We start from the raw sequence: 13,570 nt of genomic DNA, 5'->3' as shown, positions 1-13,570 counted from the left end.
CTTGCTGTTTAGCTAAGTTAGCTAACATTAGGTTGTAGGAGAAGTTTTTACTCATTTGTTTGACAGATTGTAAAGTTAGTGTGGATCCTAATGAAGAATTGTGGAGAGTCTGAGGGTGCTACTGGATTATGAACTGAGAGCAATGAAACACCAGCTCCTGATGGTTAATCAAGACATAGTTTAACATGAATTTTTAGCATCTATTGGAAAGCTCACCCACTGTTTGCGAACAGCATCCTCCGATTTCAAATATTGTATGAAAGAGAGGATGAATAAGTTAATAGCTGTATTAAAACTCATGTATTTTATATTGTAAGAAAAAGAAAACAACAAAAAAGATTAATATATATTTCACCTTTTTCATTATTTGGCAGACACAATCACACACCATGTGGGTTCAGTGTCTTGTTTAACGATTCTTTAGTACAGGTAGTTTAACTCGGGTGGACTGGCTTATTAAGGGGTAGGATTAGAGAATAATGAACATACACTACTGCTCAAAAGTTTGCAGTAACTAGATACTTTATTGTTTTCCAAGGAAACACGTGTGAAATTAGTCTGAATAGGAAATATAGCAAAAGAACATGACATGCTGACATTTTCAGAGTTAGAAATAATGAATGTGTTCTTCAAAACTTTCCTGCACCTTTTGCAGCAATCACACCCTGGTAGACCTTAAGCGTCAATTTTATTAGCTTTCCTTCTATAAGGTCCCTTCCACTCTTTTCAGATGTCCTATTTTACCACTTCCACAGCACCCCAGACTATCACGTTACCTCCACCATGCTTGACTAATGGTATTAAGCATTAGGTGTTCTGTTCCCGTCTGAGCCAGTTTGTGCTGCTCTCTAAAGGAAGTAGTTAACAGCAGGTTAAAATTTTTTAAAGTTTCCTTACAAATTCTGGCATTGAGTAGCCTTCTTTTCTAAGGACAACAATAGATTTAGTTCTTTCTTTCTGGCTATTGGTACCTATTTCAACCTGTAAACAAACAGCTGCTGATGTTCAGATACTAAACTAACTTAAAAAATGCCATGCTTCCTTGTCTGCTCCATCAATACAACTGTTCTCAGCTTTTCAACTCAATTGCAAACAGGTTTTCTCATCAATGAATTAGCTTTCTAAAATTATTAACTTCAACTAGCAGCCATACCAGGAGATTGATGCATAGAACTGACAATTGCTAAAAGAAGTTAGCTATTTACACTCCTAATATAATATAATGCAGACGTTATGTTAAAATATAATACAAATGTAAGAGCATGTGTACTGTATATGCAACAGTTGTGGTATTTATTGTTAAAAAGTTCACTCTCAACAAAGGAACCCGCAACTTTTATTTATTCACATAGTCAGATTAAAATATTAAAAAACCCACACACATTCATATTCAGTATTTAACTTGAGAATATACACTTTCTTCAGTCTTTAACTCTTTCTTCTTCTTTCCTCTTGTGCCTTTTCCTCCAGAGAAATGTAACGCAGCATAGTTCAGATCATGTCCATTGACAGTCTGCAGCGAATAAAACATTATGTAGGTATGTTGGATGTTAATGGGCACAGAGAATGCGATTTGATATTTTTGACTTACAGAGTCATGTACTGGACGGCTCGTGTTGTCTGGATTGTCATGTCTTGATTGTGAAGAGGAACTTTCTCTACCTGATGATGAATAAAAATATGGTAATATAGTGATATTTAAATTTTGATAATCTACAAAAATATTGATAAACTACAAATTAAAACTCTCCTTAATAAACCTTTATTGGTGCATGTGAAACAAAAATTAACAGTTGTTTCTCACTTATTCTCAACAAAATGCTGTATAAAAGACATACTGATTGACTGATTTTAACACTGTTGCTCCCATTTGCTTAAGCTGCATATTGCTTTAACATTTTTCATTGACTAAAAAAACTCTTACCTTTAAATTGTTCACACACTGGACTTCGGTAACAGATGAAAACAATATTTCCAATCACAGAAATGGCCAAACAGACTATTAATGTCACCACTGCAATAAATTCAGACCTAGCATTTTGTTCTAGAAAAGAAAAGAACAAACTTCTGAAAGTCAATATATCATTCAATTGTTTTGAATATCACTACCTTTAGTGAACATAAAATCTTACCGATTTGCAGGTTTGTTCCATCTCCAAATAAAATCTGTCCACATGTGGCCACAGCACAGTAATAAGTCCCAGCATCAGAGGAGCTGACGGTCTTAGAGAAGTGATAAACACAGCTCTTCACAGAGTCAGATCTCTTCTCACATTCATTATTTCCACCAGTGTAGATGATGTCTGGATGAGATTGATCTGATCCAGCTCTGAACCAGTACACACTGTCTCCTGGACACGTCTTGTTGTCAGAGTCAGAGAGGACTGAACACTGGAGAGTCACTGAGTCTCCTGGACGGACTGGATCAGAGACTGTCTGAACAACAGTATAGTTTGATGTCCTCTCACTGTTTCCTATAAATATAGAACTGTTAAAAATTTTGGCTCTATAAAGATTTGACCTAGTATCCTGCAGAAATATTACCAAATTACCTTTTAATGACAAATAGGTCCCACTCCAATGATTCTCAGTCCAAGAATCCACAACAGCACAGTGATACATTCCTTCATCTTCTTCAGTCGTCCTCAAAATCGTCAGAGTGCTAATATTCTTATGAAGTCTTTCTTCAAATTGTGAGTCACGAAAGCCTGAGCTATACACAGGACTTAAATTTTTCTTCACTGTCACAATTAATTTTAGATTATCCCCAGCACTCTGCTTGTACCAGTAGAGCACTCTACCATATAAATCTTCACCAGGTAAAACGCATGTGAAGGTCACAGGCTTGTTAACTTGAACCATGATCACAGGAACAAGTGAATCTGAAATATATAAAGACACATCATTATTTGAACATTAAAATAAATTATCACACATTTTCATGCAGATGCTTAAATTATAAATCACTTACATCCTTGTTGGAGGAGAAGCAATGTAACCCACAACACGATCATGCTGACACTGTCTTTATTTGGAGACTTCTTAGTGATTGTATGAGTGAAGGAGGTAAGATGATCGTGATAGGTCAGACTGTGAGAGGCAGCTGATTGGTTATCACAGAATACATTCAAAAATTCACTTCCTGTCATCATGGTCTTTGTGAAGCATATAGCCTCATGCTTGTCAACGTTTAGACCTAGAAATAGGACATATCTCAAAACTACAGTAGAGTGGGGGGTCTAGAGATCCTCCCCTAGAAATTGTGAGCTTCACAGACATTGTTTCCTGCATCCTGGTGACTTAAAAAAAAACAACTAAATAATAACCTTAACGACTTTAGGTATCTCTTTCGATCTCAATTTCTCACTCAGCATAGGAGGTGGAGATACAAACTGATCATGTGCTTGTGAATAAGGTGTAGCTGGATAGTTGTCTGAGTGGTAACAATATTATGCTACGGTGACCATTACTAGGTGAAACTTTCGGAACATTTACCGCTATAAATGTCCACAATGCATATAATCCTGGATCTCAGAGGAACAATTCAAAACTTTCAAAGCCAAAGAGCTGTGACATTAGCCCTTTTTTAGGACACAGAATTCAAAAAGCCACCCTAAAGCTGCTCTATGATGTTTTACACAGATACTAGCACCCCGATATCAGCATTGTTATGTTTAATGTGACGTGTAACTATGTAAATCGCTTTTGACCACTGCCATCCTGTGAAAACTTTAGTCTTTGACACAGATGTCAGAGTGAAACTATCCCATCTTTGACACTACCTCCATCAGCATGGAGCTCAGACACTAGTTTGGTACCTTTTGAAAAAGAGTATTAACGTGGTAAATCCACCTTCAATGGGAATGTATAGGGGGTTATTGTGTCCTGAAGGCCAGGCTAAACCACACTGATGTTGTCTTGGTTTATACAATTTGTTTTTCCACTTATTGTCATTAATACATTAAATTATTTATTGTTAATAAACATTCATGTTTTTCTGATAGATGATAAAGTGAAACAAATAAATGAATTAACACAAAATTTGATGCAGATCTCCATTGGGCCTTATTACCTTCCTTCTATCCCAATCCCAATGAATCCCAGTGAATGTGGTTATTGTGACTTTTCCTTTAAGATGCAGAGTGAAAAACTATATTTATAATATGCACAGGGCAACAGGAGCAAATAGGGAACTTAAATCTCTGACAAGTATGTGGAGAGAAAAAGAATAATTTCATTTAAAACAGTGAATGAAAAAAGAATTGATAGAGTGGACTTTGCAAACAGTCATATATTCAGCAATGCAACAAAGCAATATAATAGTAGCAGTACACTGATCATCCACACTTGTACAACAGCATGGAGGTGTTAATGTTGTAGTGGACAGGGTTCAGGCACTGTGGTCTGCAGCTTTGCTGTGAGTTGCAGTGCACTCAGTGAAAATGAACATCAGCTATTTCTGCCAGTCTTTTGAAGCTGTGTGGATGAACACCGGATCAAGGCTATACCATGCTTCCTGCAGAAAGAGGTACACAGGTTCCTCTGCAGGGTTGTGTCCACTGTCTGCGATCAAAGTGCTCATACTCATGGTGTTGTAATCTCATTTATGTTGCTGTTCTGTGAGCAAAACAATTTTACTTAAAATGTGGATCCTTAACAGCAATGGGGGCTGTGGGCCTGTTGTACAGCAGCACACAGTTCTTCTACAAACTGCTGTAATAGGAGAAAGCAGGTGAAGCCTCCCTCCCTTGTTGCAGTCTGCTGCGCTCCACCATTCACTGAGCTTAAGTAATAATTAATGTGTATGTATGACAACACTGTCAATTTGAACATTATAAGCTGTGTTCAGGTTATCGATCTCTGAAAGTTAAAGAAACACAGAGGATCAGTGCTGCTGCTGAAGCATCGACCTACAGAAGAGAGGAAATATGTCAAATGAAGCCAATTGTATATCATAGTGAATATTAAAATGCAGGAGATGGTGTGATGGCTGTAAATACACCTGTACAGTGCTACTGTTAGTTTGGTATTTAGTTCTAAGTTCAGTGTAAATCCTGTCCAGACCCTCCCGGTACAAACAATGGGCATCTAGTCACATATCTCACACAGTAAAACAATGCAGCCTTTTACTGTGTGAGATACAGCAGAGCTATGAATGAAATAAGCACGATATTTATGTGTTTACATAAGTTCCCTCTTCAAATTATGTTTGTTTTACTGCAGCGTAGTTTCATGCTTTGCTTTGCCTTGTCTAGAAGCGATTTAAAAAGTACATAAATGTAAGAAAACTTTGACCAGGATATCTCCTTTACATTATACATTAAAAAAATTTCTAAAACTGCCTTCTTCCATCTCAAAAATTAAAAACATCTGTCTCAAATTGATGCTGAAAAACTAGTCCATACATTTGTTACTTCCAGACTGGACTATTGTAATTCATTATTAATAGTTTGTTTCAATAACTGCTTCAAAAGTCTCCAGCTAATCCAAGATGCTGCAGCCAAAGTTCTGACTGGAATTAGCAAGTGAGATCATATTTCTCCTACATTAGCTTCTATTCATTGGTTCCCTGTAAAATCCAGAATAGAGTTTAAAACACTTCTCACCACATATACTTATAGCACTAAATAATCAAGCTCCACCATATCTTAAAGACCTCATAGTTTTATATATTTTTCCAGAAGAACACTTTGTTCTCAGAGTACAGGTCTACTTGTGGTTTCTAGAGTGGAGAAACGGGAAACATTCTACTCCTCTGTTCCAGGATGTCTTTCTTCATGCATGTTGCATGTCTCTTTTTATTTGTGCTTCTGCAATAATTTCATCTTTCTGATGAAATATATAGTATTGCATTTTATACTGTAATATATTATACTTTTACATTACATTTTTAATGCAAAATTCTTTATCTCTTTCTGTGCAATTCTATGTAGTTGGGTATGTTTTACACACAATTCATTTCACCCAGATGAGATTTGTTGGCTCTATTTCAATAAAGTGAATCAAATTAATTTGCCAAATGACCTGAAATGCAGATTTCACATTTAAGGGGTATGGACACACTTGCCTTGAGAACACTGGATTTAATGGCTAATAAGCTGCTTTGACCCAGACATGCAGTGAGAGAGTAGCAGTCATTGACTTTACTTGCCAATTGCCAAAACACAGAAGAACTTTGAACAGGCAAAATCAAGGGCAGCTAAAGGCAGAGAGAGACTGGCAAGTTAGAGAAGGTATAGGAAATTATTTCCTAGTTCCTTGAGAGAATAAAATAGGAAGTATACACTACCGCTTAAATGTTTGAATTTTTTTATGTTTTTCCAAGGAAACACACAGCACCCCCAGACCATCACGCTGCCTCCACCATGCTTGAATGCATGTATTAAGTACTGTTCTAGCATCTTTTCATTTGTTCTGCATCTCACAAATGTTCTTCTGTTTGATCCGAAGACCTCATACTTGAATTCATCTGTCCACGACACCTTCTTCCAGTCTTCCAGTGTTCAATTCCTGTGCTCTTTTGCCCATGTCAGTCTTTTGTTTTTATTGGCGAGTTTGACATATGGCTTTTTCTTGGCAATTTTGCCATGAAGTCCAGGATCCTGAAGTGTTCTTTTCACTGTAGATGCTGACACTGGTGTTTGACATGTACTATTAAGTGCAGCCGTCAGTTAAGGACCTGTGAGGCGTTTTTGTCTTAAACTACGCACTCTTAGATATTTGTCCTCTTGCACAGTTGTGCATAAAGGCCTCTTCCTTCTTCAAGGACAACAAGAGATTTAGAAGTTTTTTTCTTTCTGGCTATGGTACCTTTTGCAGCATGTTAACAAACGGCTGCTAATGTTCAGATACTAAACTAACCTAAAAAATGCAATGCCCCCTTGTCTGCTCCATCAGTACAACTGTTCTCAGCTTTTCAACACAATTGCAAACAGGTTTTCTCATCAATGAATTAGCTTTCTAAAGTTATTAACTTCAACTAGCAGCCATACCAGGAGATTGATGCATAGAACTGACAATTGCTAAAAGAAGTTAGCTATTTACACTCCTAATATAATATAATGCAGTTATTATGTCAAAATATAACACAAATGTAAGAGCATGTGTATGTGCAACGGTTTTGGTGTTTATCGTTAAAAAGTTCACGCTCAACAAAGGAACCCGCATCTTTTATTTATTCACACAGTCAGATTAAAATATTAAAAAACCCACACACATTCATATTCAGTATTTAACTTGAGAATATACACTTTCTTCAGTCTTTAACTCTTTCTTCTTCTTTCCTCTTGTGTCTTTTCCTCCAGAGAAATGTAACGCAGCGTAGTTCAGATCATGTCCATTGACAGTCTGCAGCGAATAAAACATTATGTAGGTATGTTGGATGTTAATGGGCACAGAGAATGCGATTTGATATTTTTGACTTACAGAGTCATGTACTGGACGGCTCGTGTTGTCTTGATTGTCATGTCTTGATTGTGAAGAGGCACTTTCTCTTCCTGATGATGAATAAAAATATGGTAATATAGTGATATTTAAATTTTGATTAAAAAATATATTAATAAACTACAAATTAAAACCCTCCTTAATTAAGCTTTTCATTGGCGCACATGAAACAAAACATAACAGTTGTTTCTCAGGTATCTTCAACAAAATGCTGTATAAAATACATATATTTAATATAATATACTTATCATATGCAACAACATGAGGTTTAGGTTTGCATAGGGTATAGGGGAATTATTTGAACACTGGTGCTCCCATTTGCTTAAGCTGCATATTGCTTTAACATTTTTCATTGACTAAAAAAACTCTTACCTTTAAATTGTTCACACACTGGACTTCGATAACAGATGAAAAGAACATTTCCAATCACAGAAATGGCCAAACAGACTATTAATGTCACCAATGCAATAAATTCAGACTTAGGGTTTTGTTCTAGAAAAGAAAAGAACAAACTTCTGAAAGTCAATTTATAATTTAAATATTTTATATATCACTTCTATTAGTGAACATAAAATCTTACCGAATTGCAGGTTTGTTCCATTTCCAAATAAAATCTGTCCACATGTGGCCACAGCACAGTAATAAGTCCCAGCATCAGAGGAGCTGACGTTCTTAGAGAAGCGATAAACACAGCACTTCACAGCGTCAGATCTCTTCTCACATTCATTATTTCCACCAGTGTAGATGATTTCTGGATGAGATGTATTTGATCCAGCCCTGAACCAGTACACACTGTGATCTCCTGGACACGTCTTGTTGTCAGAGTCAGAGAGGACTGAACACTGGAGAGTCGCTGAGTCTCCTGGACGGACTGGATCAGAGACTGTCTGAACAACAGTATAGTTTGATGTCCTCTCACTGTTTCCTATAAATATAGAACTGTTATAAATTTTGGCTCTAAAAAGATTTGACCTGGTACACTGCAGAAATATTACCAAATTACCTTTTAATGACAAATAGGTCCCACTCCAATGATTCTTAGTCCAAGAATCCACAACAGCACAGTGATACATTCCTTCATCTTCTTCAGTCGTCCTCAAAATAGTTAGAGTGCTAATATTCTTATGAAGTCTTTCTTCAAATTGTGAGGCCGGAAAACCTGAGCTATATACAGGACCTAAGTTTTTCTTCATTCTAACAATTAATTTTAGATTATCCCCAGCACTCTGCTTGTACCAGTAGAGCACTGTACGGCTCAAATCATCATCAGGTAAAACGCATGTGAAGGTCACAGGTTCATCAACTTGAACCGTGATCACAGGAACAAGTGAATCTGAAATAAATAAAGACACAAAATTGTTTGAACATTAAAATAAATTATCACACATTTTCATGCACATGCTTAAATAATAAATCACTTACATCCTTGTTGGAGGAGAAGCAATGTAACCCAGAACACGATCATGCTGACACTGTCTTTATTTGGAGACTTCTTGGTGATTGTATGAGTGAAGGAGGTAAGATGATCGTGATAGGTCAGACTGTGAGAGGCAGCTGATTGGTTATCACAGAATACATTCAAAAATTCACTTCCTGTCATAGTGGTGTCATCATGGTCTTTGTGAAGCATATAGCCTCATGCTTGTCAACGTTTAGACCTAGAAAATAGGACATATCTCAAAACTAAAGTGTGGGTCCGGAGATCCTCCCCCAGAAACTGTAAGTTTCACAGACATTGTTTCCTGCATTCTGGTGACTTTAAAAAAAAACAACAACTAAATAATAACCTTAACGACTTTAGGTATCTCTTTTGATCTCAATTTCTCACTCAGCATAGGAGGTGGAGATACAAACTGATCATGTGCTTGTGAATAAGGTGTGGCTGCATTGTTTTCAGAGTGGAAACAATACTATGCTACTATAAACATTACTAGGTGAAATGTTCTGCACATTTACTGCTATGAATGTCCAAAATGCGTATAATCCTGGATCTCAGAGGAACAATTGAGAACTTTCAAAGCCAAAGAGCTGTGACATTAGCCCTTTTTCAGGAATCTTTAAAAAGTCGCCCTAAAGCTGCTCTAATGTTTTACACAGATACTAGCACCCTGATATCGGCTTTGTTATGTTTAATATAAAGTGTAACACACACAGTGGATGTACATTGCTTTCAAAACATTATTGGTGGATGAACTGTGGTGACTTTTTGCTAGTTTTGCACTTATAAGACTTAACATGGACTCAAATACAGTTGATGTGCATCAAGCAAAAATTGACCAGTGCCTTGCGGTGAAAACTGTGAACGTTCTCTACCCAGTCTCAGATCAGTTAAATGTGTTGCTCAAACTATGATGTTTGAAAACTTTACTTGAGTTGTAATGTCTCTGTCCAAGGGGCATTGTCCTGGGAGAAGCAACCCCACTAGCTGGTCTCATATTAAAACATCATCACAATAGCCAATGTCAGCTTGACATTGGCCTTTGACCACCTTTGACACTACCTCTTAAGGTAGTTTAAAGGAGCATGAGCATGGAGCCCACCAGACCTTTTAAAAGCTATTATTAATGTAGTAAATTTACCTTCAATGTGAAATGTAAACGAGGTTATTGTGTCCCAAAGATCAGGCTAAACCACATAAAAGAAGGCTACCACAGGTCCTTTGTCACTTATTCTAATTAATACATTTAATTATTTATTGTTAATTAACATTCATGTTTTTCAGATAGATGATAAAATGTAATAAATACATGAAATAAAATAAAATTTTGTGCAAATCTCCATTGGACCTTATTACCGTCCCTCTATCCCAGTCCGAATAAATGTGGTTATTCTGACTTTTCCTTAAAGAGGCAGAATGAAAAATGAAATTAATATGCACAGGGCAACAGGAGCAAATAGGAAACTTAAATCTCTGACAAGTGTGTGGAGAGAAAAAGAATGATTAGTTTTAAAACAGTGAATGAAAATAAATAATACATTGCAATCGCATGGAAGAGTAAAGTTAGTAAGAGTGAACTTAGCAAACTACACAGTCATATATTCAGCAACGTAACAGAGCAATGTAATAGTAGCAGTACAGTGATCATCCACACTTGTACAACAGCATGGGGGTGTTAATGTGGTGGTGGACAGGGTTCAGGGACTCACTGGCTTTGCTACGAGCTGCATTGTGCTGTGTGTCCTGATATCTGTTGATCGTGGTCATTCAAGTTTTCTCATGCTGATCTCTGTCTACCACCACAGTAAAACCACCAGTCTTAATGTTGTAGATCAGGGGTCTCAAACTCGCGGCCCGAGATAATTTGTGGCCCCCGCCTCAATATGAAAGTTTAATGTTAGTGCGGCCCCTGAGTTTGATATTTTGACACTTCACAGTGTTGGTGCGGAGCTGATCGAACCAACCAATCACAGGGGGGGGTATATGGGTCTCGGGGGCGGGACATCGGCCGGGCTTAATCCAAGCAGAGTAACATTTCTCAATGAGTGACAGCAGCGTTGCCATGGAGAGTTTTCAGCCTGGCTAACGGCCTCGTTTCTATGAAGCACACCAGACATTCGTCCCAGCGCTGCGTTCACAACACTTCAAAAAAAGTATGTATACGTATATAAATTTATAAATAAATATAGATATATGTATATTTATACACACGTCAATGGAACTTCATATGAGGTCTCTCTCTCTTTCTCTCTCTCTGACAAAATAAATCAGTGATGCGTACGCGGCGGGTTAAGAGAAGAATAAGGAGCTCAATGCAGCCTAATGTAGTCTGCAGTCGTATAGCGACACCTGTCCATCGGCAATAACAGTCCGCGGTAACCTGGGACACTTAAAGGGTTGCACTGCTATTTGTGGGTCATTATGTTTTTATTTGCATCCTGCTATTTGAATTTTATTTTCATAGCTCTTCTCCACCTTGAACTTCAATAAGTCCAAGTACAGGTCCAGACTTACTGATGATCATCTTCAAGCTGAGGGTCTCAACTGCTTCCTCTCTCAGGCCACATGTGGCTTGACTATGTGAGAGGAAGCGCTGCCAGGTCTCTAGCAAGGAGTAGACAAGAGAAGCCATGTTTAGAAGAACAGTTCATGTTCTTCAATGTTCAATTCATGTTCAGAAGGTTAAAGGTTAAAGAACTCTTAATACAGACATTTGAATCTGAATACAGCAAATATAGAAGACTGAAGAAACCACATATAGTCACCGACGAGAGGAATCTAAATATTATTTTCATTATTATTATTATTTTATTTTTATTTTTTTATATATATAATTTTTTAAAATGTTTTTATTTATTTTGTACTAAAAAATAATAAAGAGATTTGAGAAGATAGGATTTTTTTTTTTTTTTACAAAACTTTTGTTGTGAAAACCTGATGTGGCCCAGCCTCACCCAGACTCTGCTTCCCACGGCCCCCAGGTAAATTGAATTTGAGACCCCTGTTGTAGATGATCAGTGCACAATACACTCACATTACTGGGTTGCAGGGTTGTGCAACAAGTCTGACTTTAAATAATTCAAGTAGAAAAGAAGTCACTGTGAGCAGGGTAATGTGTCTGTGACAGTTCATGTTCACACATTCTGATAGAAAGCAGGTGACAGTAGCTGTCACTGATGAAGCTTTTGTTCTGAGGTTGTGTTGAGCATGTGACATATACACCACCAACAGACAAACTAAGAATGGATGCAAATATTTTTCTGACCCAATTAAATAAATGGCATAGAGTATACTAAAGAACCAGACTGTGAACACCTTGTTAGTGAAGGTGTTTTGTGTGAGTGATTGTTGGTAGGTTCATGATTTGGAGGGGCAGGTTTGGGGTGAAGGGAGGGTGTTACTGTTGTTGAGATCTTTATCATGTTTCCTATCTGTCAGACACTGAACATGGTGAACAGGGTTTAAACACTAAACCTGCCCAATATCAGCACAATGGAATCGTCACTTTATAAATGTTGTTTTAGACGTAGTTCAATTAGTTGGTCTAATAAGGCCCCATCAGCTGGAGGGACACCAAAGGAGGGGGGGAGATATACTGTATTTAGTAATTGTTCTGCTTCCTGCCCCACATACTAAAGTCAGATCTGGTTGCCCGTCCCCTGCTCTCTCTTTGTTCATTTGCCGCCTTTTAAGTCACACCTAGCTGCTCAACAATCAGACCACAGACGTTAGATATGCTCCCTCTGCCCCACACTCTCTGTGCCATATTGTCTTTCTTCACACTGTATGCTCCAGACTCTGCAGCCTCTTGACTTGACCTGTCCTGGTTGTTTGCATTTGAGTCCTTGTCCACAGGATTTGAATTTAGGCATCTTAATACCCATCAGCAGTATCACTGCACACTTTTGGATTAAACCAAATCTGAACTGTGACAGATCAACATGTCTTCACAGGTATTACAGCACAACTGCTGAAACACATATTTACTCTCTCTGCAAAACATGTTACAACAATAGCTAGAGTTTGGAATCTGGATTGATTGATTGCTTCTGTGGACAGGTCTCTTTTATACAGGTAACGAGCTGAGAGGGCTGCCAATGTCAGCTCGTTACCTGTATAAGATCCACCTGGGAGCTAGAGATCTTGCTGACGGATAGGGGATCAAATACTTATTTCCTTCATGGAAATGCAAATTAATTTATAACTCTTTTTGAAACGCATTTTTCTGGATTTTTTTTGTCATTGTTGTGTCTCACTGTTCAAATAAACCTACCATTGAAATTATAGACTGATCATTTCTTTGTTAGTGGGCAAACTTACAAAATCAGCTGGGGTTCAAATAATTTTTTCCCTCACTGTATATATATATATATATATCAATAGCTAATGGACTGATTTCACTAAATGTTTTAAAAATCTCCAGAACAATCAACACATCTTGTACAATGACAGGTCAAAACAGCAGCAACACTTTGGTACAGATAAACTTTATTTTTGTATTTGAATGATCTTTTGATAGTTGGCTGTATATCATGTTAACAAACAACTTGTATGTTTATTTAAAAACTACAAAATAAAGCAAAATGCATAAACTTTGAGATTCATATACAACAGATTCATTGATAAAAAGTCTTAATGTGTCCCATTGTTAAAAAAATGCACACTGACAAACCAGCAAAGAAACGTTTT

General features: G+C 37.2%; 2 protein-coding genes across 2 annotated transcripts; both read right to left on the bottom strand.

The window, feature by feature from the left end:
• Window positions 1-1,389: 1,389 nt before the first annotated feature.
• Window positions 1,390-3,014, bottom strand: LOC113160524 (signal-regulatory protein beta-2-like). The gene is made up of 6 exons (XM_026357823.1): window positions 2,972-3,014; window positions 2,553-2,882; window positions 2,133-2,474; window positions 1,925-2,044; window positions 1,592-1,662; window positions 1,390-1,513 (listed from the first exon to the last, which is right to left on the bottom strand). Exons 1-6 carry the CDS (start codon window positions 3,012-3,014, stop codon window positions 1,391-1,393), a joined length of 1,029 nt encoding a protein of 342 aa, XP_026213608.1. The 3' UTR covers window position 1,390.
• A 4,209-nt stretch (window positions 3,015-7,223) lies between these two features.
• LOC113160525 lies at window positions 7,224-8,908 on the bottom strand. The gene is made up of 6 exons (XM_026357824.1): window positions 8,866-8,908; window positions 8,447-8,776; window positions 8,024-8,368; window positions 7,816-7,935; window positions 7,426-7,496; window positions 7,224-7,347 (listed from the first exon to the last, which is right to left on the bottom strand). The coding sequence occupies exons 1-6, from the start codon at window positions 8,906-8,908 to the stop codon at window positions 7,225-7,227; spliced, it is 1,032 nt and encodes a 343-aa protein (XP_026213609.1). The 3' UTR covers window position 7,224.
• Window positions 8,909-13,570: the final 4,662 nt, after the last annotated feature.

This window comes from Anabas testudineus, chromosome 10 (genome assembly GCF_900324465.2).
Source record: "Anabas testudineus chromosome 10, fAnaTes1.2, whole genome shotgun sequence".
Taxonomy (NCBI): Eukaryota; Metazoa; Chordata; class Actinopteri; order Anabantiformes; family Anabantidae; genus Anabas; species Anabas testudineus.
Note: the sequence above shows the minus strand (reverse complement) of the source record. Positions and strands in the feature narration are given on the sequence as shown.

Bases quoted from the DNA above. Each gene is read 5' to 3' on its own strand.
- LOC113160524 (XM_026357823.1), bottom strand. From the start codon at position 3,014: ATGATCGTGTTGTGGGTTACATTGCTTCTCCTCCAACAAGGAT. The intron at 2,883-2,971 runs GTAAGTGATTTA...TATATATTTCAG, and splicing joins GCTTCTCCTCCAACAAGGAT to ATTCACTTGTTCCTGTGATC. The intron at 1,514-1,591 runs GTAAGTCAAAAA...TATTCGCTGCAG, and splicing joins GCCGTCCAGTACATGACTCT to ACTGTCAATGGACATGATCT.
- LOC113160525 (XM_026357824.1), bottom strand. From the start codon at position 8,908: ATGATCGTGTTCTGGGTTACATTGCTTCTCCTCCAACAAGGAT. The intron at 7,936-8,023 runs GTAAGATTTTAT...TTTCTTTTCTAG, and splicing joins TGGAACAAACCTGCAATTCG to AACAAAACCCTAAGTCTGAA. The intron at 7,497-7,815 runs GTAAGAGTTTTT...ATTCATCATCAG, and splicing joins AGTGTGTGAACAATTTAAAG to GAAGAGAAAGTGCCTCTTCA.